This window comes from Protopterus annectens, chromosome 3.part1, assembly GCF_019279795.1.
Source record: "Protopterus annectens isolate FY-2018-M chromosome 3.part1, PAN1.0, whole genome shotgun sequence".
NCBI lineage: Eukaryota > Metazoa > Chordata > Ceratodontiformes > Protopteridae > Protopterus > Protopterus annectens.
This window is the reverse complement of record NC_056732.1, coordinates 1,857,599,093-1,857,620,110: the sequence shown is the minus strand read 5'-3', so window position 1 is coordinate 1,857,620,110 and position 21,018 is coordinate 1,857,599,093. Positions and strand designations below refer to the sequence as shown.

At 38.3% G+C, this 21,018-nt stretch overlaps 1 protein-coding gene across 1 annotated transcript in view; it reads left to right on the top strand.

Moving 5' to 3' along the window:
- Window positions 1-21,018, top strand: part of LOC122797932 (zinc finger protein 182-like) — a 214,030-nt gene that overhangs the window by 141,474 nt on the left and 51,538 nt on the right. The window contains exon 3 of the mRNA XM_044066450.1: window positions 11,789-11,911. Coding sequence (XP_043922385.1) covers window positions 11,789-11,911 — 123 coding nt within the window. The remainder of the gene's footprint in view (window positions 1-11,788; window positions 11,912-21,018) is intronic.

Genomic DNA, 21,018 nt, shown 5'->3' with positions numbered 1-21,018 from the left:
CTTTGAAATCACCACACTCAGTGACTACAGTGTCTTGTGTACAAAGAGACACAAAGTCATAAGATAACAGGATTTGCAGGCAGAAATGAGAGCAATATGGAAGAAAGATACCTGGACAGTTCCAGTGGCAGTAGGAGCAATGGGTCTTATAAAAAAGAATCTACAATCATATTTAGATATGTTACCAGTATATGTAACACCATATGAATTGCAGAAGGACTCATTACTGGGCACATTGCACTTGCTGCGAAGTGCATTTCAGGCTAACATTAAAGATTGAAACAATACTAATTTCATGAACTTTAATTGTACTTTGACTTAGGAATGGGGGTCCATTCCCATCATGGCATTAAAAACCCAAAATATGTGGACAAATTGAAAAAGGACTTTGTCTTGCTCAGGGGAGGATGGCCCTGCTGTTGTAGAAGGAAGTAGTACTCAACAAAAACTGATAGGCCAAAAAAGAGCCATAAAGATGATAGACTGGGCTACTGAGGATAATTTCTTAATTTCTTTCTTATGTATTGTTGCTATTATGCAAGAAGCCCAGAATTTCCAGACATATGATATACAAAAAGATTAAGATGGAAATTAGAGGAAAGAAAAATACTTGCACAAGAAAAACTGTCAAAAGCTTCAAATGCAAATTTGTGTTTATTAATGACAACAGATTTATGAAAAACATTATATAGACCAAGACACCTTGGGTCATTTGGAAAAAGAAGTGACTGAGGAAGTGTGAAAATTCAAAGAACAAACTCTAGACATTTTTGAAAGGTATAAAAAGGAAATATGAACATGTGAAATAAGGAGAGAGAACTGGTATGGTGTAATATTTATGCAAAGGAGAAAGCCAACTTAATCAATATTAAAAAAGCAGCTCCAAAGATACTCAAAGAGAAATACATGCAAAGACATCCAGATATGGAAAATTTCAGAATATAAAAAATAAGATTACAAAGGGGGACTATAACATGGAAGATTAATAAAGAAGAAGTTAATAAAATAGAAGCTGAAGTTATAGAATACACGTGAAGCGAAGGACTTGGGATTGGGGGTGGGAGGGTGGCCTAAGGGGTGGGAGGGTGGCCTAATGGTTAAGGTGTTTGCCTTACAAACACAAGGTGCATGGTTTGAGTTTCACTAAGGGATAATTGGCTAGGCTTGCAATGGCTCACAAGGGCAGTTAGCCTAGTTTGAACCTATGAACTTAGTGTAGAAAATCTAACACGGGTTATGTCACAGCATGGTGGAACAATGAGTCCCCTAAGTAAGGCGAAACAGGAGGAGTGGGAGACATCTGAAGAAATATGGACATGGGAAAGAAACAGAGATTTAATGTGGTGCAATATTTATGCAAAGGAGAAAGCAAAACTAACTAATAAAAATGCAGCACCAAAGCTATTTGAAGAATAAAATAAGAAAACAAAGAGGGAAAGTCAAAGATAGGATTAGTAATGGAGAAGTTAAAGAAATAGAAACTGAGGTATAGATTAGTTGTGAAGTGAAGGATTTAGTGTAGAAAATCTAACTGTCACAGCATGATAGACCACTGAGTCCCCAAGTTAAGGAGAAATCAGTGGAACAGGAAGCATCTGCTGAATTTCCTTATGAAGATACTTTGATACATTTGGAGTTGTACAGCAAGGGAAGGAAGAGGAAACTGGCAACTCTGATGCAGTCAGTGTTATGGAGTGATAGGCCAGTGAGTTCCCATATGAAAGAGCAACGGATGACACAGGAAGATGTTGTGAGACTTTTTGTAGAATGCCCACAGGGAACAGCAAAAAAATGGCTCTTAGTTTTGAAGAAAATGATCTAAGGGAAGAGTTGCTTGATTTAATACAGATGGATTGACATATTAAGAGCAATGAAAGAAATAGATTACAGAAAGTCAATAAGACCCAACATGTTAGAAGTTTGATAAAACAAGTGAACCTAGCAATCAAGACTTTTTGTAGAAATTCATGCAATGTAACAGGTAAATAAGATATATTACTGCACAGGTAAATTAATAACAGACAAAGTCTTCCTACAGAAACACAGGGCAATAAGAGAAAGGAAGTTGAGAAATCAAATGCCATCATGAAAGTATCAAATAGAGAAATCTATAAAGCAATTAAGACAAGAAGTGTTGCTGGTAGAAGAGTACAGAAGATGTAACTGATCAGGAAAAATACTGAGACATAATAAAAGCAATGCACAGCATCAGAACAGACCAGGTTCTGTTGCTCACTGTATTGCAAGTAATAAACTAAAGATATCAGTACAGGCAGAATAACTTAGAAGATATGTGGATAAATGTAAAGGAAAAGTATAAAACAAGCAATTTATTGATGACCAAAAAAGTTTTATAGAGAAATGGGAAACCAGCAAAAGGAACAGAAACGCCACCAAAAAAGAAGAAAGACGCATTTTGGAGAAATATCTATGAAGATCCTGTGGAACATAACAAAGATGCTGAATGGATAGAAGTAAAAAAAAAAAAATAATAACTTCAAATGTACAGGATATTAAATGGGATAAAGTAACAGCCAGAGTAACGGAAGCAAAATTAAGAAAAGCTCCCCGGAAAACCACATGCCCTAATGCAGTATTTAACTACTTCTGGCTAAAAGTATTAACATCTTTACTTGAAAATTTAGCCATGAGTAAGAACTGTTTATGTGCACACCCCAAACAGACACCAACCTGGTTAACAGGAAAATGATACTCCTCTGCAAGATATCCTAAAAACTGTAGACCAGTAACCTGCCTTCTAACAATGTATAAGCTATACACTGGAATTGATGCTGGTAGAGTTTTTAGTCATTTAGAAGAAAACTCAGTCATGGCAATAGAACAAAAGGGTAACAAAAGAAAGTGATATAGGATCATAGGAAGTTACTAAGCTATTGGCACTGAGACCCTTACAAGCCTAGCCAAGAATTTAGCCCATGTTCCAGTAAGTCACCACCTGATGCCCCTGTCCTGCAGGGACATGGGTGGAATCCTAGTGGTGCATTTTCTATTCCCCATCCAGTTATCCAGGTTGCACTTAAAAAGGTATAATGAGCTACTCTGATTGACATGGAGAGGGAGTCTGTTCCACAGAAGAAGGAGTCTCTGGGACTGGCAAGTCCTATTGATGTCACAGACCAGGTTGAGGTTGCGTGTGTGGGTTACTTGAGTGGAGCTTGACTTGCGGATATGCAGCAGTCCCATCAAGGCAGGATGTATGAGACTAAGTAGAGGGACAGGTTGTCTGTGCAGGGTCTTTGTTTGAGGCCCTGGATTCTCCTGGTGAGGCACCTCTGTAGTCTGTCCAGCTGCATGTGCTTTGTGAGGTACATGCCAAAAGTTCATTGTATTCAATAATGGGTCTTATAAAGAAAGAATACAGGGATGTTATGACCTCCTTGTCCCTGGATGAAATAGTCTTCCTATTCAGGTTTACTATATAGAAAGCCTTCCATATAACAGAGGAAATATTGTGGTCAAAAGTCAGGTTGCTATCAACCTGAGTGTCCAAGTCCCTCATGAATGATTGTGTGCTCAGGACCTTGTTATCAGTGTTATAATTTGTGGGAACATTCAGTTTGAGCCCATGTTTTGGGCACCAGTCATTTGTTTGGGTGAGACCCTCTTGGAGGGTGTCCACATCACTAGGGGAATTGATGAGAGTACCCATCTTACACTCATCTGCAGTCTTAATCAACCATACCCCACCAGTTTTGGACTGCACCTCAGAAAAGTATATCCCAAACAACAGAGGCCCCAAGACTGATCCCTGTGGTATGCTGCTTGTTACGGGTCTACGGCTTGAGGTGGCTTCCCCTATTTTGACTAGATGGGTTCTGTCAGTGAGCCAATTTGCTACCGATGTGGTAACATACAGATTGATGCCTAGATGAAAGATATTATCTATTATACGTGACCGGGGAATAGTATCTAAGGCTTTGGCCAGGTCAAGGTAGGCAGTGTGCACCGTCTTCCCTTTGTCCATGGCTCTGGTAACTGTCTCAAAGAAGTTGATCATATGGAACAAAGGATCATTTATTGTTAAATAAAGTCATAATGCGGAATTGTAAAAAGGGGAAGAATCTAAGTATGGGATGGATAGACTACAACAAAGCACTTGACAACATCTCACATTCATGGATAAAAGTGCTTACAAATGGATAAGATACACCCTACAATGATCGATTACAGTGGCCATGAAACATTGGCAAACCATTTTGCAGCTAAGCTATGATAAAGGACAAATTATCCCAGGGTTAAAAATTAATGGAGATGATTCAGGGTGACTCTCTGTCACCACTGCCCTTTTGTCCTGCCCTTAACCCATTAAGCCGTCTACTAAACAGATTAAGGTCATGGCTGTAATTTGACTCCCATAAGACAACAAAGTGTAAAGACCTCTCATCTTCTTTTTGTGGATGATTTAAAATGATTTAGTTCCTCAGATGAGGAACTGAAAGCACAACTGCAAGTGCTCAAATCTTTCTCAGATGATATAAGAATGCCATTTGGTCTTGATAAACATGCAAAAGCAACCTTTAAAGCACGAAAGCTGTAGTACCAAGAAAATATCAGTGTGGGACAAGAATGTGGTATAAAAGAACTTGAGCAGGAGGGAGTGTATAAATATTTGGGAATTGATGAAAGATCAACAGTAAAACGGGAATAATAAGGAATATTTTAGAAGACTAAAATTAATACCGAAAACAGGCCTGATGTCTGTAAAGCTATAAACCAATTTGCTGTTCCTGTTCTAACTCACATTTTTGGGGTGACTAACTGGCCCCAAAAGACATTGAAATTAGTTGGACAGGAAAACAAAAAAAATCAGTGTATACAAACATTACCTATTCCCTTTCCTGAAGGAGGTATGGGCCTCCTTGAAATTAATTATATGTATAGATCTGCAGTCACAGGACTGCATACATATCTGCTGACCTCAGAAGATCCAAACATAGTGAAAGTTTTAAAACACGAGGAGAATAAGTCTAAGATGACTTTCCTGCTTAGTTTAGCAGAAGGATATCAGTGTCAAGTGGGAATGGAAATTAAACCAAAAGCAGGTAAAAATCAGGCAACAACTGAATGTGACAAAAAACAATAGACGTAATATAAGGTGAAGTATCAGATGAGAAGGCAAGAAATGTGGAAAAGGCATTAATCTAGTTGGAAGTATAGAAAACTCCTGGAACAACCTCATGTCAATCAGGATCTAATGCAGGAAAGGAGAGGTGAATTTAAACCAAAAGATGGAAGGTTAATATTGGCAGAGCAGGAGAGTGGACTACATGCACATTAGTTTACAAAGTCCATTGAACTTGGAGAAACAGACGTGCAGGTTTTGCAAAATAGGCTTGGAAACAGTCACACACCTTGTTACTGGTTACATGTGATATAAACTTCATCATTCTCTACAATGCTTTGTGGATCATGTTTCCATGCTTCTCAGCTCCTTCAGTTTTGTAAAGTTTGCACAACAACCAGTGTAACAGTTGTACCACATTATCATGCTTTTCAGTAAACAGGCCCTCTGTCATTAGTGTATCGCACCCAGCGACAAGACGTGTGACCGTTTCTAGTTCTGTTTTACAATACCTGCATTTGTCTGCTTCTCCCACATGTTAAATGGAATTTGTAAATCAGCATGTACATAATCCTGGGCCACTAATATTAACCTGCATCTTTTGGTTTGAATGTACATAATCCTGGACCAGTAATATTAACCTGCATTTTTTGGTTTAAATGTACATAATCCTGGACCACTAATATTAACCTGCATCTTTTGGTTTAAATGTACATAATCCTGGGCCATTAATATTAACCTGCATCTTTTGGTTTAAATGTACATAATCCTGGACCACTAATATTAACCTGCATCTTTTCGTTTAAATGTACATACTCCTGGACCACTAATATTAACCTGCATCTTTTGGTTTAAATGTACATAATCCTGGACCACTAATATTAACCTGCATCTTTTGGTTTAAATGTACATAATCCTGGGCCACTAATATTAACCTGCATCTTTTGGTTTAAATGTACATAATCTTGGGCCACTGGGCCACTAATATTAACCTGCATCTTTTGGTTTAAATGTGCATAATCCTGGACCACTAATATTAACCTGCATCTTTTGGTTTAAATGTACATAATCCTGGACCACTAATATTAACCTGCATCTTTTGGTTTAAATGTACATAATCCTGCGCCACTAATATTAACCTGCATCTTTTGGTTTAAATGTACATAATCCTGGACCATTAATATTAACCTGCTGGTTTAAATGTACATAATCCTGGACCACTAATATTAACCTGCATCTTTTGGTTTAAATGTACATGATCCTGGACCACTAATATTAACCTGCATCTATAGGTTTAAATGTACATGATCCTGGGACATTAATATTAACCTGCATCTTTTGGTTTAAATGTACATAATCCTGGACCACTAATATTAACTTGCATCTTTTGGTTTAAATGTACATACTCCTGGACCACTAATATTAACCTGCATCTTTTGGTTTAAATGTACATAATCCTGGACCACTAATATTAACCTGCATCTTTTGGTTTAAATGTACATAATCCTGGGACATTAATATTAACCTGCATCTTTTGGTTTAAATGTACATACTCCTGGACCACTAATATTAACCTGCATCTTTTGGTTTAAATGTACATAATCCTGGACCACTAATATTAACCTGCATCTTTTGGTTTAAATGTACATAATCCTGGGACATTAATATTAACCTGCATCTTTTGGTTTAAATGTACATAATCCTGGACCACTAATATTAACCTGCATCTTTTGGTTTAAATGTACATAATCCTGGACCACTAATATTAACCTGCATCTTTTGGTTTAAATGTACATAATCCTGGACCATTAATATTAACCTGCATCTTTTTATTTAAATGTACATAATCCTGGACCACTAATATTAACATGCATCTTTTGGTTTAAATGTACATAATCCTGGACCACTAATATTAACCTGCATCTTTTGGTTTAAATGTACATAATCCTGGCCCACTAATATTAACCTGCATCTTTTGGTTTAAATGTACATACTCCTGGACCACTAATATTAACCTGCATCTTTTGGTTTAAATGTACATAATCCTGGGCCACTAATATTAACCTGCATCTTTTGGTTTAAATGTACATAATCCTGGACCACTAATAGTAACCTGCATCTTTTGGTTTAAATGTACATAATCCTGGACCACTAATATTAACCTGCATCTTTTGGTTTAAATGTACATAATCCTGGGCCACTAATATTAACTTGCATCTTTTGGTTTAAATGTACAAAATCTTGGACCACTAATATTAACCTGCATCTTTTGGTTTAAATGTGCATAATCCTGGACCACTAATATTAACCTGCATCTTTTGGTTTAAATGTACATAATCCTGGACCACTAATATTAACCTGCATCTTTTGGTTTAAATGTACATAATCCTGAACCACTAATATTAACCTGCATCTTTTGGTTTAAATGTACATAATCCTGGACCATTAATATTAACCTGCTGGTTTAAATGTACATAATCCTGGACCACTAATATTAACCTGCATCTTTTGGTTTAAATGTACATGATCCTGGACCACTAATATTAACCTGCATCTATAGGTTTAAATGTACATAATCCTGGGACATTAACATTAACCTGCATCTTTTGGTTTAAATGTACATAATCCTGGACCACTAATATTAACTTGCATCTTTTGGTTTAATTGTACATAATCCTGGACCACTAATATTAACCTGCATCTTTTGGTTTAAATGTACATAATCCTGGACCATTAATATTAACCTGCATCTTTTGATTTAAATGTACATAATCCTGGACCACTAATATTAACCTGCATCTTTTGGTTTAAATGTACATACTCCCGGACCACTAATATTAACCTGCATCTTTTGGTTTAAATGTACATAATCCTGGGTCACTAATATTAACCTGCATCTTTTGGTTTAAATGTACATAATCCTAGACCACTAATATTAACCTGCATCTTTTGGTTTAAATGTACATAATCCTGGGCCACTAATATTAACCTGCATCTTTTGGTTTAAATGTACAAAATCTTGGGCCACTAATATTAACCTGCATCTTTTGGTTTAAATGTGCATAATCCTGGACCACTAATATTAACCTGCATCTTTTGGTTTAAATGTACATAATCCTGGACCATTAATATTAACCTGCTGGTTTAAATGTACATAATCCTGGACCACTAATATTAACCTGCATCTTTTGGTTTAAATGTACATGATCCTGGACCACTAATATTAACCTGCATCTATAGGTTTAAATGTACATAATCCTGGGACATTAACATTAACCTGCATCTTTTGGTTTAAATGTACATAATCCTGGACCACTAATATTAACCTGCATCTTTTGGTTTAAATGTACATAATCCTGGACCACTAATATTAACCTGCATCTTTTGGTTTAAATGTACATAATCCTGGACGACTAATATTAACCTGCATCCATTGGTTTAAATGTACATAATACTGGACCATTAATGTTAACCTGCATCTTTTGGTTTAAATGTACGTAATCCTGGACCACTAATATTAACCTGCATCTTTTGGTTTAAATGTACATAATCCTGAACCACTAATATTAACCTGCATCTTTTGGTTTAAATGTACATAATCCTGGACCAGTAATATTAACCTGCATCTTTTGGTTTAAATGTACATAATCCTGGACCACTAATATTAAGCTGCATCTTTTGGTTTAAATGTACATAATCCTGGGCCACTAATATTTTCTAATAATTGTACGATATATCTCTATGTCGTTTTCTGAGGATGTTTTTAATATGTTTTTAATATGTCTTTAAGATGTTTTTTTTTTACTGGAGCTTTTCTCCTCAGGCCTCCACTGAAAATGGACATGTATCCAGTTGGATTAGCCCGGTCAACAAATGTAAAATAAAAATAATAAATAAATAAATATTAACCTGCATCTTTTGGTTTAAATGTACATAATCCTGGACCACTAATATTAACCTGCATCTTTTGGTTTAAATGTACATAATCCTGTGCCATTAATATTAACATGCATCTTTTGGTTTAAATGTACATAATCCTGGACCACTAATATTAACCTGCATCTTTTGGTTTAAATGTACATAATCCTGGACCACTAATATTAACCTGTATCTTTTGGTTTAAATGTACATAATCCTGCACCACTAATATTAACCTGCATCTTTTGGTTTAAATGTACATAATCCTGGACCACTAATATTAACCTGCATCTTTTGGTTTAAATTCACTTTTCCTGAACCATTGCTGTGTCCGATCCTGATCGACATGAGGTTGCTCTTTTCCTGAACCATTGCTGTGTCAGATCCTGATCGACATGAGGTTGCTCTTTTCCTGAACCATTGCTGTGTCAGATCCTGATCGACATGAGGTTGCTCTTGAACCATTGCTGTGTCAAATCCTGATCGACATGAGGTTGCTCTTTTCCTAAACCATTGCTGTTTCAGATCCTGATCGACATGAGGTTGCTCTTTTCCTGAACCATTGCTGTGTCAGATCCTGATCGACATGAGGTTGCTCTTGAACCATTGCTGTGTCAGATCCTGATCGACATGAGGTTGTTCTTTTCCTGAACCATTGCTGTGTCAGATCCTGATCGACATGAGGTTGCTCTTGAACCATTGCTGTGTCAGATCCTGATCGACATGAGGTTGCTCTTGAACCATTGCTGTGTCAGATCCTGATTGACATGAGGTTGCTCTTTTCCTGAACCATTGCTGTGTCAGATCCTGATCGACATGAGGTTGCTCTTTTCTTGAACCTTTGCTGTGTCAGATCCTGATCAACATGAGGTTGCTCTTTTCCTGAACCATTGCTGTGTCAGATCCTGATTGACATGAGGTTGCTCTTGAACCATTGCTGTGTCAGATCCTGATCGACATGAGGTTGCTCTTTTCCTGAACCATTGCTGTGTGAGATCCTGATCGACATGAGGTTGCCCTTTTTTTGAACCATTGCTGTGTCAGATCCTGATTGACATGAGGTTGCTCTTGAACTATTGCTGTGTCAGATGACGATTGACATGAGGTTGCTCTTGAACCATTGCTGTGTCAGATCCTGATCGACATGAGGTTGCTCTTGAACCATTGCTCTGTCAGATCCTGATCGACATGAGGTTGCTTCAGGAGTTTTCTGCACCTGAAACTATATTTGTGCATTTTCTGCATTTCATTTCTTACTTTCTCACCTGATCCTTCACCTTATATTCCTTCTTTTGTTTTTTGGCACATTCAGTTGCTGCCTGGTAATGGAATCAGCCATTGCCGACAGTTCAGAAAATAGATGTGAGAAAACCAAATGTAGTACTCCATGAACAGAAGACAAAGGTAGCATAGATCATTAAAAGTGATACACTCTGAGATTACACTGTCTTGTGTACACAGAGACACAAAGTCATAAAATAACAGGATTTGCAGGAAGAAATGAGGGCAGTGCGAGAGGATACCCAGATAGTTCCAACAGTAGTAGGAGCAACAGGCCTTATAAAATAGAATTTATAGTCACATTTAGATATGCTACCAATATAACTCCATATGAATTACAGAAGGAGTCAGTTCTGGACACATTGCAGGTGCTGTGAAAAGCACTTTTGGCTAACATCAAGAATGAAACTATACTAATTTCATGAATGTTAATCATAATTTGACATAGTAATGGGATCCATTCTTGTTATGGTACTAGAAATCCAAAAAGCGTGTTAAAATTAAACTGAGAAAGGTAAGCTTTTAACCTAGTGCTAGTTAAGGAACACCAGAACCACTCTGAAGTGGTGTACTTCTGGTTAGTGGCAGACTTCATGTTCTTTGTATTAAAGCATTGAATCATAACAGAATTTCTATTGTGTTTACCATTGTAAAATGCAGATATATTTACAGTTTTCTATAGAAATGTCAGCATGTGTAATGTAGAGTGCTGATATGCTGGAAAAATGTTCAGCAGAAGAACAAATATGGAGCATCGCTCTTCTCCTTTTAAATTGCCTTTTTTTACATGGTGCAAGCCCCCACATGTCCCAAACTTTATACTAACTCTGAGATAGCCATACATTCTGGAAAAGGGAATACTCTGAAAAGTGACCAGCTCAGACATAACATCTGTAAGTCCATTTTTCTTTGGATCTGTCAGTCTCAGCATTACAGGACTTGAAAACGCAGACCTGGACATTTTAAACAGTTGCCATATTATACTTTTGTATGTACTTATTTATTTGAAATAGTCTAATGAGCAAACAGTTCTTTTATTATAGAGCTTTTATTTTTATTGTTTGCACTAGAATTCCTTGCTGTAATCCATATAATTTAACCCCCATCTACACTGGCTCAGGTTCATGCTTTAATATTTTGTAACCAGATGTTTTTGACTTTCAGTCCTGAGAGATAGCTGCTATAGGAATTTCACAAACACACACATGCAAGTACACACAAATATGAACAATAAATTAAGAATGTGGAAATTAGTTTCTTACTCTCTTAGGAGAATGTCCTTGTTGAGAGAGAGAGATTGTAGGAATAATATAATATAGGACGATGGAAAAGCAACCATTTGTCTCCAGAGATGGTATTATTCACAGTCCTTGATAAAATGTAGCTTTTTTGTAGTGTACTTTTATAAATTTGTTTTAGACTTGCATGATTAAACCATTGTAAACAAAGTGCAAAAAATTACTGGAAGGATACAGTGGTTAACTATACATTTACTTTCATGTGCAGGTTACAATGTCCCATTGTATGAACTTCTGTTACTTCTTAAGAAAGATAAAACCATTCCAGCTGCTGAGACTGAAGGAAGAACAACAGTGCAACAAACACAACTTCCTAGTAACAGAACCAGCAGTAAGTACATAATAAGTATTACAACAAAGGCAACTTCCTGGTAACAGAACCAGCAGTAAGTACATAATAAGTATTACGACAAAGGCAACTTCCTGGTAACAGAACCAGCAGTAAGTACATAATAAATATTACAACAAAGGCAACTTCTTGGTAACAGAACCTGCAGTACATACATAACACAGTGGATATAAAAAGTTTACACACCCGTGTTAAAATGCCAGGTTTTTGTGATATAAAAAATGAGACCACAGTAAAACATTTCAAAACTTTTCCCACCTTTAATGTGACCTATAACCTGTACAATTCAACCGAAAAACAAACAAATCTGTTAGGGGAAAAAATATATAAAAAAAAAATGTACAATAAGCTGGTTGCATAAGTGTGCACACCCTTAAACTAATACTTTGCTGAAGCACCTTTTGATTTAATTACAACATTAAGTCTTCTTGGGTACACACCTGCCATCAGTTAAAGAGACTCTGATTAACCCCAAATAAAGTTCAGCTGTCCTAGTAGGATTCTCCTGACATGTACTCAGTTGCCTGCTACAGCAAAAGCCATGGTTCACAGACAGCTTGCAAAGTATCAAAGGAATCTCATTTATTTATTTATTTTTATTTTACATTTATTGACCGGGATAGTCCGACTGGATGCATGTCCATTTTCAGCAGAGGCCTGGGGAGAAAGCTCCAAGGGGTAAGCAGATACAGCATTACATAATACCAGCATTACATATTACAAACAGACTATTTACAGAGATTACATAAGTAAGCAAGTTAAACAAGTTCCACAGGTTAGAGTTAATCCTGCGCGCAAGTCAGGATTAAATTAAATTACACAGTAAACTGGTTAACAGATTTTTACACATTCTAGAGAGAGTTAGCCAGGCTTGATACATTGACATAGCCAGTTAAGTGACAAATATTGTTTGAGTCTAGTTTTAAATTGACCTAAGGTGGAAAGTAAGGTAATATCAGCTGGAAGAGAGTTCCAGGATGTACTTACAGAGTTTGCAAAGAGAGAATCACCGGCTGTGTTATTAATTTTGCTAGTCTGAATTAGTAGTTTGTTAGAGGATCGAAGCGGTATAGGATTGTTATAGGGGGTGATAATATTTTTAAGTGCAGGGAGTATTGTCCGGATTATAGAGGATTTTATAGGCCATAATCAGTTGGTTATACTGGCTTAGGCTGGGTAGTTCAAGCCAACCAAGCTGATTTAGATTGATGCAATGATGTGTCCTAAAAGGCAGCCCAGTGGCAAACCTGGCAATGTGGTTGTAGCAAATTGAGAGTTTGTTAAGGACAGTCTTGTTTAAATTCGAGAGTAGAGGGGATGCATACAGAAGGGTTGAAAGAAGGTGAGAGCGAGCAATTTTAGCTGGAGGGGTTAGGAAGGCTTTTATTCTGTAAAGTGACCCTAGTTTTTTATTGATGGTTTTGATAGTTTGGTTAACATGTAGGTCGAATTTTAGATTATTGTTTATGATGACACCTAATAGTTTTGTAGAGGGGTCAGGGGAGATTATTGTGCCATCATTTGAATTTATGGTAAAGGTGAAAGCGGTAGACCTCCGTGTTTGTATCTCATTGCTGAAAGGTATCAGTCAGGACAAGGGTACAAAAGAATTTCTACAGCATTGGATATACCATAAAACACAGTGAAGACAGTCATCAAAAAGTGGAGAAAATATGGGACAACAGTGACATTGCAAAGAATTGGACATCCCTCCAAAACTAATGTAAAAACAAGATGAAAACTGGTCAGGGAGGCTGCCAAGAGACCTACTGCAACACTGAAGAAGCTGCAGAAATTTCCAGCAAGTACTGGTTGTTTACTACATGTGACAACAATCTCCCGTATTCTCCATATGTCTGGGCTATGAGGTAGGGTTGCAAGATGGAAGCCTTTTCTTACACAGAAAAACATCCAGGCCTGGCTAAAATTTGCAAATCAATACATCAGGTCTCCCAAAAGCATGTGGGAAAATGTGTTATGGTCTGATGAGACCAAGGTTGAACTTTTTGGCCACAATTCCAAAAGGTATGTTTGGCACAAAAACACTTTGCATCACCAAAAGAACACCATCCCCATGGTGAAGCATGGTGGTGGCAGTATCATGTTTTGGGGTTGCTTTTCTTCAGCTGGAACTGGGGCTTTAGTCAAGGTGGAGGGAATTATGAACAGTTCCAAATACCAGTCACTTTTGGCCCAAAACCTTCAGGTATCTGCTAGAAAGATGAAGAGGCATTTCACCTTTCAAGACGACAATGATCCCAAGCATACATCCAAATCACAAAAGAATGGCTTCACCAGAAGAAAAAGTTTTTGAATGGCCCAGCCAGAGCCCAGACCTAAATCCAGTAGAAAATCTGTGGGGTGACCTGAAGAGGGCAAGGCACAAGAAATGCCCTCACAATCTAACAGGTTTGGAGTATTTTGCAAGGAAGAGTGGGCAAATACTGCCAAGTTAAGATGTGCCATACTGAGACTCCTACTCAAGAAGACTGACTGTTGTAATTAAATCAAAAGGTGCTTCAACAAAGTATTAGTCTAAGGGTGTGCACACTTATGCAACCAGCGTATTATAAGTTTTTTATTTTTTATATTTCTTCCCCTAACAGATTTGTTTGTTTTTTAATTGAATTGTACAGATTATAGGTCACATTAAAGGTGGGAAACGTTTTGAAATTATTTATTGTGGTCTCATTTTTTTATATCACAAAAACCTGGCATTTTAACAGGGGGGTGTAAACTTTTTATATCCACTGTAAGTATTATAACAAAGGCAACTTCCTGGTACGAGAACCAGCAGTAAGCACATGATACGTATTACAACAAAGGCAACTTCCTGGTAACAGAACCAGCAGTAAGTACATGATAAGTATTACAACAAAGGCAACTTCCTGGTATCAGAGCCAGCAGTAAGTACATAATAAGTATTACAACAAAAGCGACTTCCTGGTAATAGAACCAGCAGTACATAAGTATTACAACCAAGGCAACTTCCTGATAACAGAACCAGCAGTAAGTACATGATAAGTATTACAACCAAGGCAACTTCCTGGTAACAGAAACAGCAGTAAGTACATGATAAGTATTACAATCAATGGGGCGGTGAAAGCTGGCACACTCTGGCTAGGCTTATAAATGCCCTAGGGCAGATAGCCTAGTACCTACCTATGAACCTATGAACAACAAAGGCAACTTCCTGGTAACAGAACCAGCAGTAAGTACATAATAAGTATTACAACAAAGACAACTTCCTGGTTACATTGCCAGCAGTAAGTATATAATAAGTATTACAACAAAGGTAACTTCCGGGTATCAGAACCAGCAGTAAGTACATAAGTATTACAACAAAGGTAACTTCCTCGTAACAGAACCAGCAGTAAGTACATGATAAGTATTACAACAAAGGCAACTTCCTGGTAACAGAATCACCAGTAAGTACATAATAAGTATTACAACAAAGGCAACTTCCTGGTAACAGAATCAGCAGTAAGTACATAAGTATTACGACAAAGGCAACTTCCTGGTAACAGAACCACCAGTAAGTACATAATAAGTATTACAACAAAGGCAACTTCCTGGTAACAGAACCACCAGTAAGTACATAATAAGTATTACAACAAAGGCAACTTCCTGGTAACAGAATCAGCAGTAAGTACATAAGTATTACGACAAAGGCAACTTTCTGGTAACAGAACCAGCAGTAAGTACATAATAAGTATTACAACAAATGTAACTTTCTGGTAACAGAACCAGCAGTAAGTACATAATAAGTATTACAACAAAGGTAACTTCCTGGTAACAGAACCAGCAGTAAGTACATAATAAGTATTACAACAAAGGCAACTTCCTGGTAACAGAACCACCAGTAAGTACATAATAAGTATTACAACAAAGGCAACTTCCTGGTAACAGAATCAGCAGTAAGTACATAATAAGTATTACAACAAAGGCAACTTCCTGGTAACAGAACCAGCAGTAAGTACATAATAAGTATTACAACAAAGGCAACTTCCTGGTAACAGAACCACCAGTAAGTACATAATAAGTATTACAACAAAGGCAACTTCCTGGTAAGAGAACCAGCAGTAAGTACATAATAAGTATTACAACAAAGGTAACTTCCTGGTAACAGAACCAGCAGTAAGTACATAATAAGTATTACGACAAAGGCAACTTTCTGGTAACAGAACCAGCAGTAAGTACATAATAAGTATTACAACAAATGTAACTTTCTGGTAACAGAACCAGCAGTAAGTACATGATAAGTATTACAACAAAGGCAACTTCCTGATAACAGAACCAGCAGTAAGTACATAATAAGTATTACAACAAAGGTAACTTCCTGGTAACAGAACCAGCAGTAAGTACATAATAATTATTACAACAAAGGCAACTTCCTGATAACAGAACAAGCAGTAAGTACATGATAAGTATTACAACAAAGGCAACTTCCTGGTAACAGAACCACCAGTAAGTACATAATAAGTATTACAACAAAGGCAACTTCCTGGTAACAGAACCAGCAGTAAGTACATGATAAGTATTACAACAAAGGCAACTTCCTGGTAACAGAACCAGAAGTAAGCACATAATAAATATTACAACAAAGGCAACTTCCTGGTAACAGAACCAGAAGTAAGCACATAATAAATATTACAACCAAGGCAACTTCCTGGTAACAAAACCAGCAGTAAGTACATAAGTATTACAATCAATGGGGCGGCGAAAGCTGACACACTCTGGCTAAACTTATAAATGCCCTAGTACCTACCTATGAACCTATGAACAACAAAGGCAACTTCCTGGTAACAGAACCAGCACTAAGCACATAATAAGTATTACAACAAAGGCAACTTCCTGGTAACAGAACCAGCAGTAAGTACATAATAAGTATTACAACAAAGGCAACATCCTGGTAACAGAACCAGCGGTAAGTACATAATAAGTATTACAACAAAGACAACTTCCTGGTAACAGAACCAGCGGTAAGTACATAATAAGTATTACAACAAAGGCAACGTCCTGGTACGAGAACCAGCAGTAAGCACATGATAAGTATTACAACAAATACAACTTTCTGGTAACAGAACCAGCAGTAAGTACATGATAAGTATTACAACTGCAATCCAGGTTGTAGCTTTTTACACATCCCCCACCATGCCCCAGGATTCCCACTCTTCATTTCTTAAGATACTGGAAAATATTAAGGTACAATCCAATACCTTAATTATGGGTGATTTCAACTACCGCACCATCAACTGGGAAAACTACTCATGTACCATCTCATTCGCTCAATGTTTTCTGGAATTCATAAATTTCAACTCCTTGGATCAGCTTGTCCACACCCCGAACCACTTCACCAAACAAACAAGCAAAAAACTGTTAAAACGAACCCCACCAGGGGCAGCAATATCCTGGACCTGGTCATTACCAATATGGGTAACCGGTGTTCCACATCAGCGGTCAACTCCCTGCTGGTCAGATCCGTCCACAAGCTAATCACCCTAGACATCCATATCTCACCCCCACTCCCCATTAAGGAAACCACTGTCAAAAACTACTCCAAAGCCAACTTCATGCTTCTTAAGACAGAAGTGGCAAACTTCATGACACCCATGCAGACAGAAAATAGAGGTATGACTGCTGAATCTTACACAAATGCACTGTATAAGCACATACACGAGTGCATGGATTGTGCCATCCCCAACAGAACCAAAACACTATCCTGCAAAAAAGGAAGCCAATCCAGTGGTCCCCTGCCATAAACAAACTCTACAACAGAAGGAAGAAGCTGTTGCAAAAAAGAGTAAAATCCCAAGATTGGAGGAACTCCCTGGTCAGCCTCAGCAAGAAGCTGAGATCCCTCATAAAATCCTCCAAAGCCATTTATTAAAATAAAATCACCACTGATTCCAAAGACAACCACAAAGCATTCTACATCTATGTCAAGAATCTAAATGGCAACATTCAGATCTGCTCTGAGCTACAGCATAATGACACTGAATATACAGAATCAACCAATATTGCCAACATCCTGGCAGATAGGTTCAGTCCTAACTTTACCCCCCTCTCACCCTCCAAAGGACCCTTCTTAATACCAGAAGAATGCAAAGCTCTTGTAATCACAGATGAGCAGGTAAAGACCACACTCTCCAAAGCCAAGAACACAGCATCCATGGGATCAGACAACATCCCAGGCTCCGTACTGCATGAACTACAGAACGAACTGGCACCCTACCTAAGTACCATGTTCAGTCATAGCCTCACCTCAGGCTATGTGCATACTGAATGGCACACAGTGACAGTTATCCCACTCCACAAAGGCGGTTCCATCACAGACTCTGGAAACTACGGCCCCATTAGCCTGATGAGCCTGGTCTGCAAACCCATGGAACGTATCATCTTGGAGCTTATAAACAAAGACATAGGTAACCTCCAAACCCTGGACCCCACTCAGTTTGGGTTTGTAAAAGGTAGATCATGTCTACTAAACCTGACTTGACTTCTTTGAAGCAGTCACTAGAGCCGTAGATGAGGGCAAGGTAGTGCACAAAGCTTATCTTCACCTCGCCAAGGCTTTCTATACCATCCCCCTGTCTGGAATTATAGATAAACTCACTAACCTGGGCACAAATCCCTATGTTATGAGATGGGTGGCCAAACTGGCTCACTGAGAGAACCCACACAGTAAAAATATCCGACTCCATGTCCGACTTCAGACCAGTGATGAGTGGAATACCACAGGGTTCAGTCCTGGGTCCTCTCCTGTTCGGCATCTACTTCTCTGAAGTGCAGGCTAACACAGAAGGTCTTTGGCTAACAAAGTTCGCAGACAACTGCAAACTGGGAGCTATGATAGAATCACCTAATGATGTAGACATTTTACAAAAGGGCCTCACAAAGACAGATGCTTGGTGTCAAAGTCATGGCCTCAAGCTGAATGCCAAGAAGTGCATTGTCATCCCCTTTGGGAAAACTCGGTACTCATGAACTACCACATAGGTGGTAGCCCACTAAACACTGAAAGTGTGATAAGAGACCTCGGGACACAGGTGGATAGTAGTCTCTCTTTTGATAACCACATCTCTCCAGTGGTTAGGAAAACCTTCTACGTGGCACACCTCATCAAAAAAGGGTTCTCCTCTAGAAAAAAGGAGGTCATTGTTCCTCTCTACTCATCCCTCATCAGACCCATTATAGAGTACAATGCCCCGTTTGGCATGTATCTCACAAGACACCTACAACAATTGGAAAGGCCACAGAAATACCTCACTAGATTACCAGCCTCAAACAGATGCCATACACAGACCATCTCAAAAATCTCCAGCTGTACTCTGTCACATATCGCCTACTCAGAGGCGATCTCTGCCTAACATACAAAGCTATGTCAAACCCAGAGCTATTGGACATGCTACACTTAAAGAAATCCCAATCTGTCCGAACTACACACTCCAGGGACCTAAACCTTATCACCACAATAAACAGAACTTGCTGGAGGGATAGATTCCTGTCCCAGAGACTTCCCAAATTCTGGAACAGACTACCTATTCATGTCAAGCAAAGTTCCTCATTGGCCCTCTTTAAGAAAAATCTTGACGACTGGATTGGAAATAGAAAATTCACCCCAGGGATCACTTCTGTGGCACTGCTTGACAGGGGCACAGGAAAAATACTTTTCTTGAGTGGCAAAAGCCAGGGAACCTTTTTGACTAGGCTTATATAGGAAATAGTTATAGAAGGTTATAGCCAGCTATGAGGTGCTTAGGAACTCAGGAGGACACCCTCCCAGGGACTTTTGTTAAAGAGTTCTAGGTAGGGAGAATGCAGTTACATTTCTGTTTGGAGGAGAGGTAGGTGTAAAGCTGAGTTTTGAAGTTGTTTGTGTTTGACATTGTCTTTAGTGTGGAAGGGACAGAGTTCCATTCCTACGTAAGGAGAAGGAGAGGAGAAGTCATCCAGCAGGACGTTTAGGTTTGTGGACAGTAACTTAGTTTTGGTGTTCAGATCTGAGGGTTCTATTTGGGGTGTATGGGGGAAGGATGTTAGTTAGAGTGGGGCATTTGGTTGGATTAAATATTAGTCTATATGCTGTAGTGAGCTGGAGGAAGTCCAGGTAATTTGTGAATTCTAACCACTTGAGAGATTGGAGGGCAAGACAGTGATGAGTGGATTGTTTGGCTTTGGTGGCAAATTTAGAAATTTTGTTATAACAACTTTCAAGTTTGGAAGTGATGGAAGAGGATAGGTTAGTTAGTGTGGCGCCATACATAAGGGAGGGAAGGAGGTAAGAGGAGGCGAGAGTATACCTGGTAGAGGTAGAGAGAAAGTGGTTGTTCCTGTATAGCATACCTTTGTTATATAATAAGTATTACAACCAAGGCAACTTCCTGGTAAAAGAACCAGCAGTAAGCACATAATAAGTATTACAACAAAGGCAACTTCCTGGTAGCAGAACCAACAGTAAATACATAATAAGTATTGTGCAACTTCCTGGTAACAGAACCAGCGGTACATGCATGATAAGTATTCTGGGTCTGCAGTTACATGCTATACAGTCTGATGGAGGTATAGGAGACAGAGTATGTTCAGAACATAATGGTGTAGGTATAGGAGAGTGAGTATGTTCAGAACACAATGGTGAATTAATCTTCCAAACATGTGAAAGCACATTTGATTAATTATGCTGGGCCCAGATACATTTCCTAAACTAAACCAAGTCAAATTGCCACATTATGCCTACTAGTTACAGATTTGTGATTGCCATTCTGAAATATTTTACTGCTTTGCAGAACACGGTGTGGTACTGAAGACTAGGTTGACAGTACTGTAGATCTCTTTGGGGTATTGAAGTTTTGGGGTATGCAGTTCTGCAGAATTTGGTGTAGTAATGAAGGCTGGGGGTGTGCAGTACTGCAGAAAATAGTGTGGTACTGAAGGCTAGGGATGAGCAGTACTGCAGAACATGGCACGGTACTGAAGGCTAGGTTGAACAGTTCAGTAAAACTGCTTGGGGTACTGAAAGTTGGGGTGTACACTACTGTCGAACATGATGTGGTACTGAAGGAAGGGGGTGAGCAATACTACAGAGCATG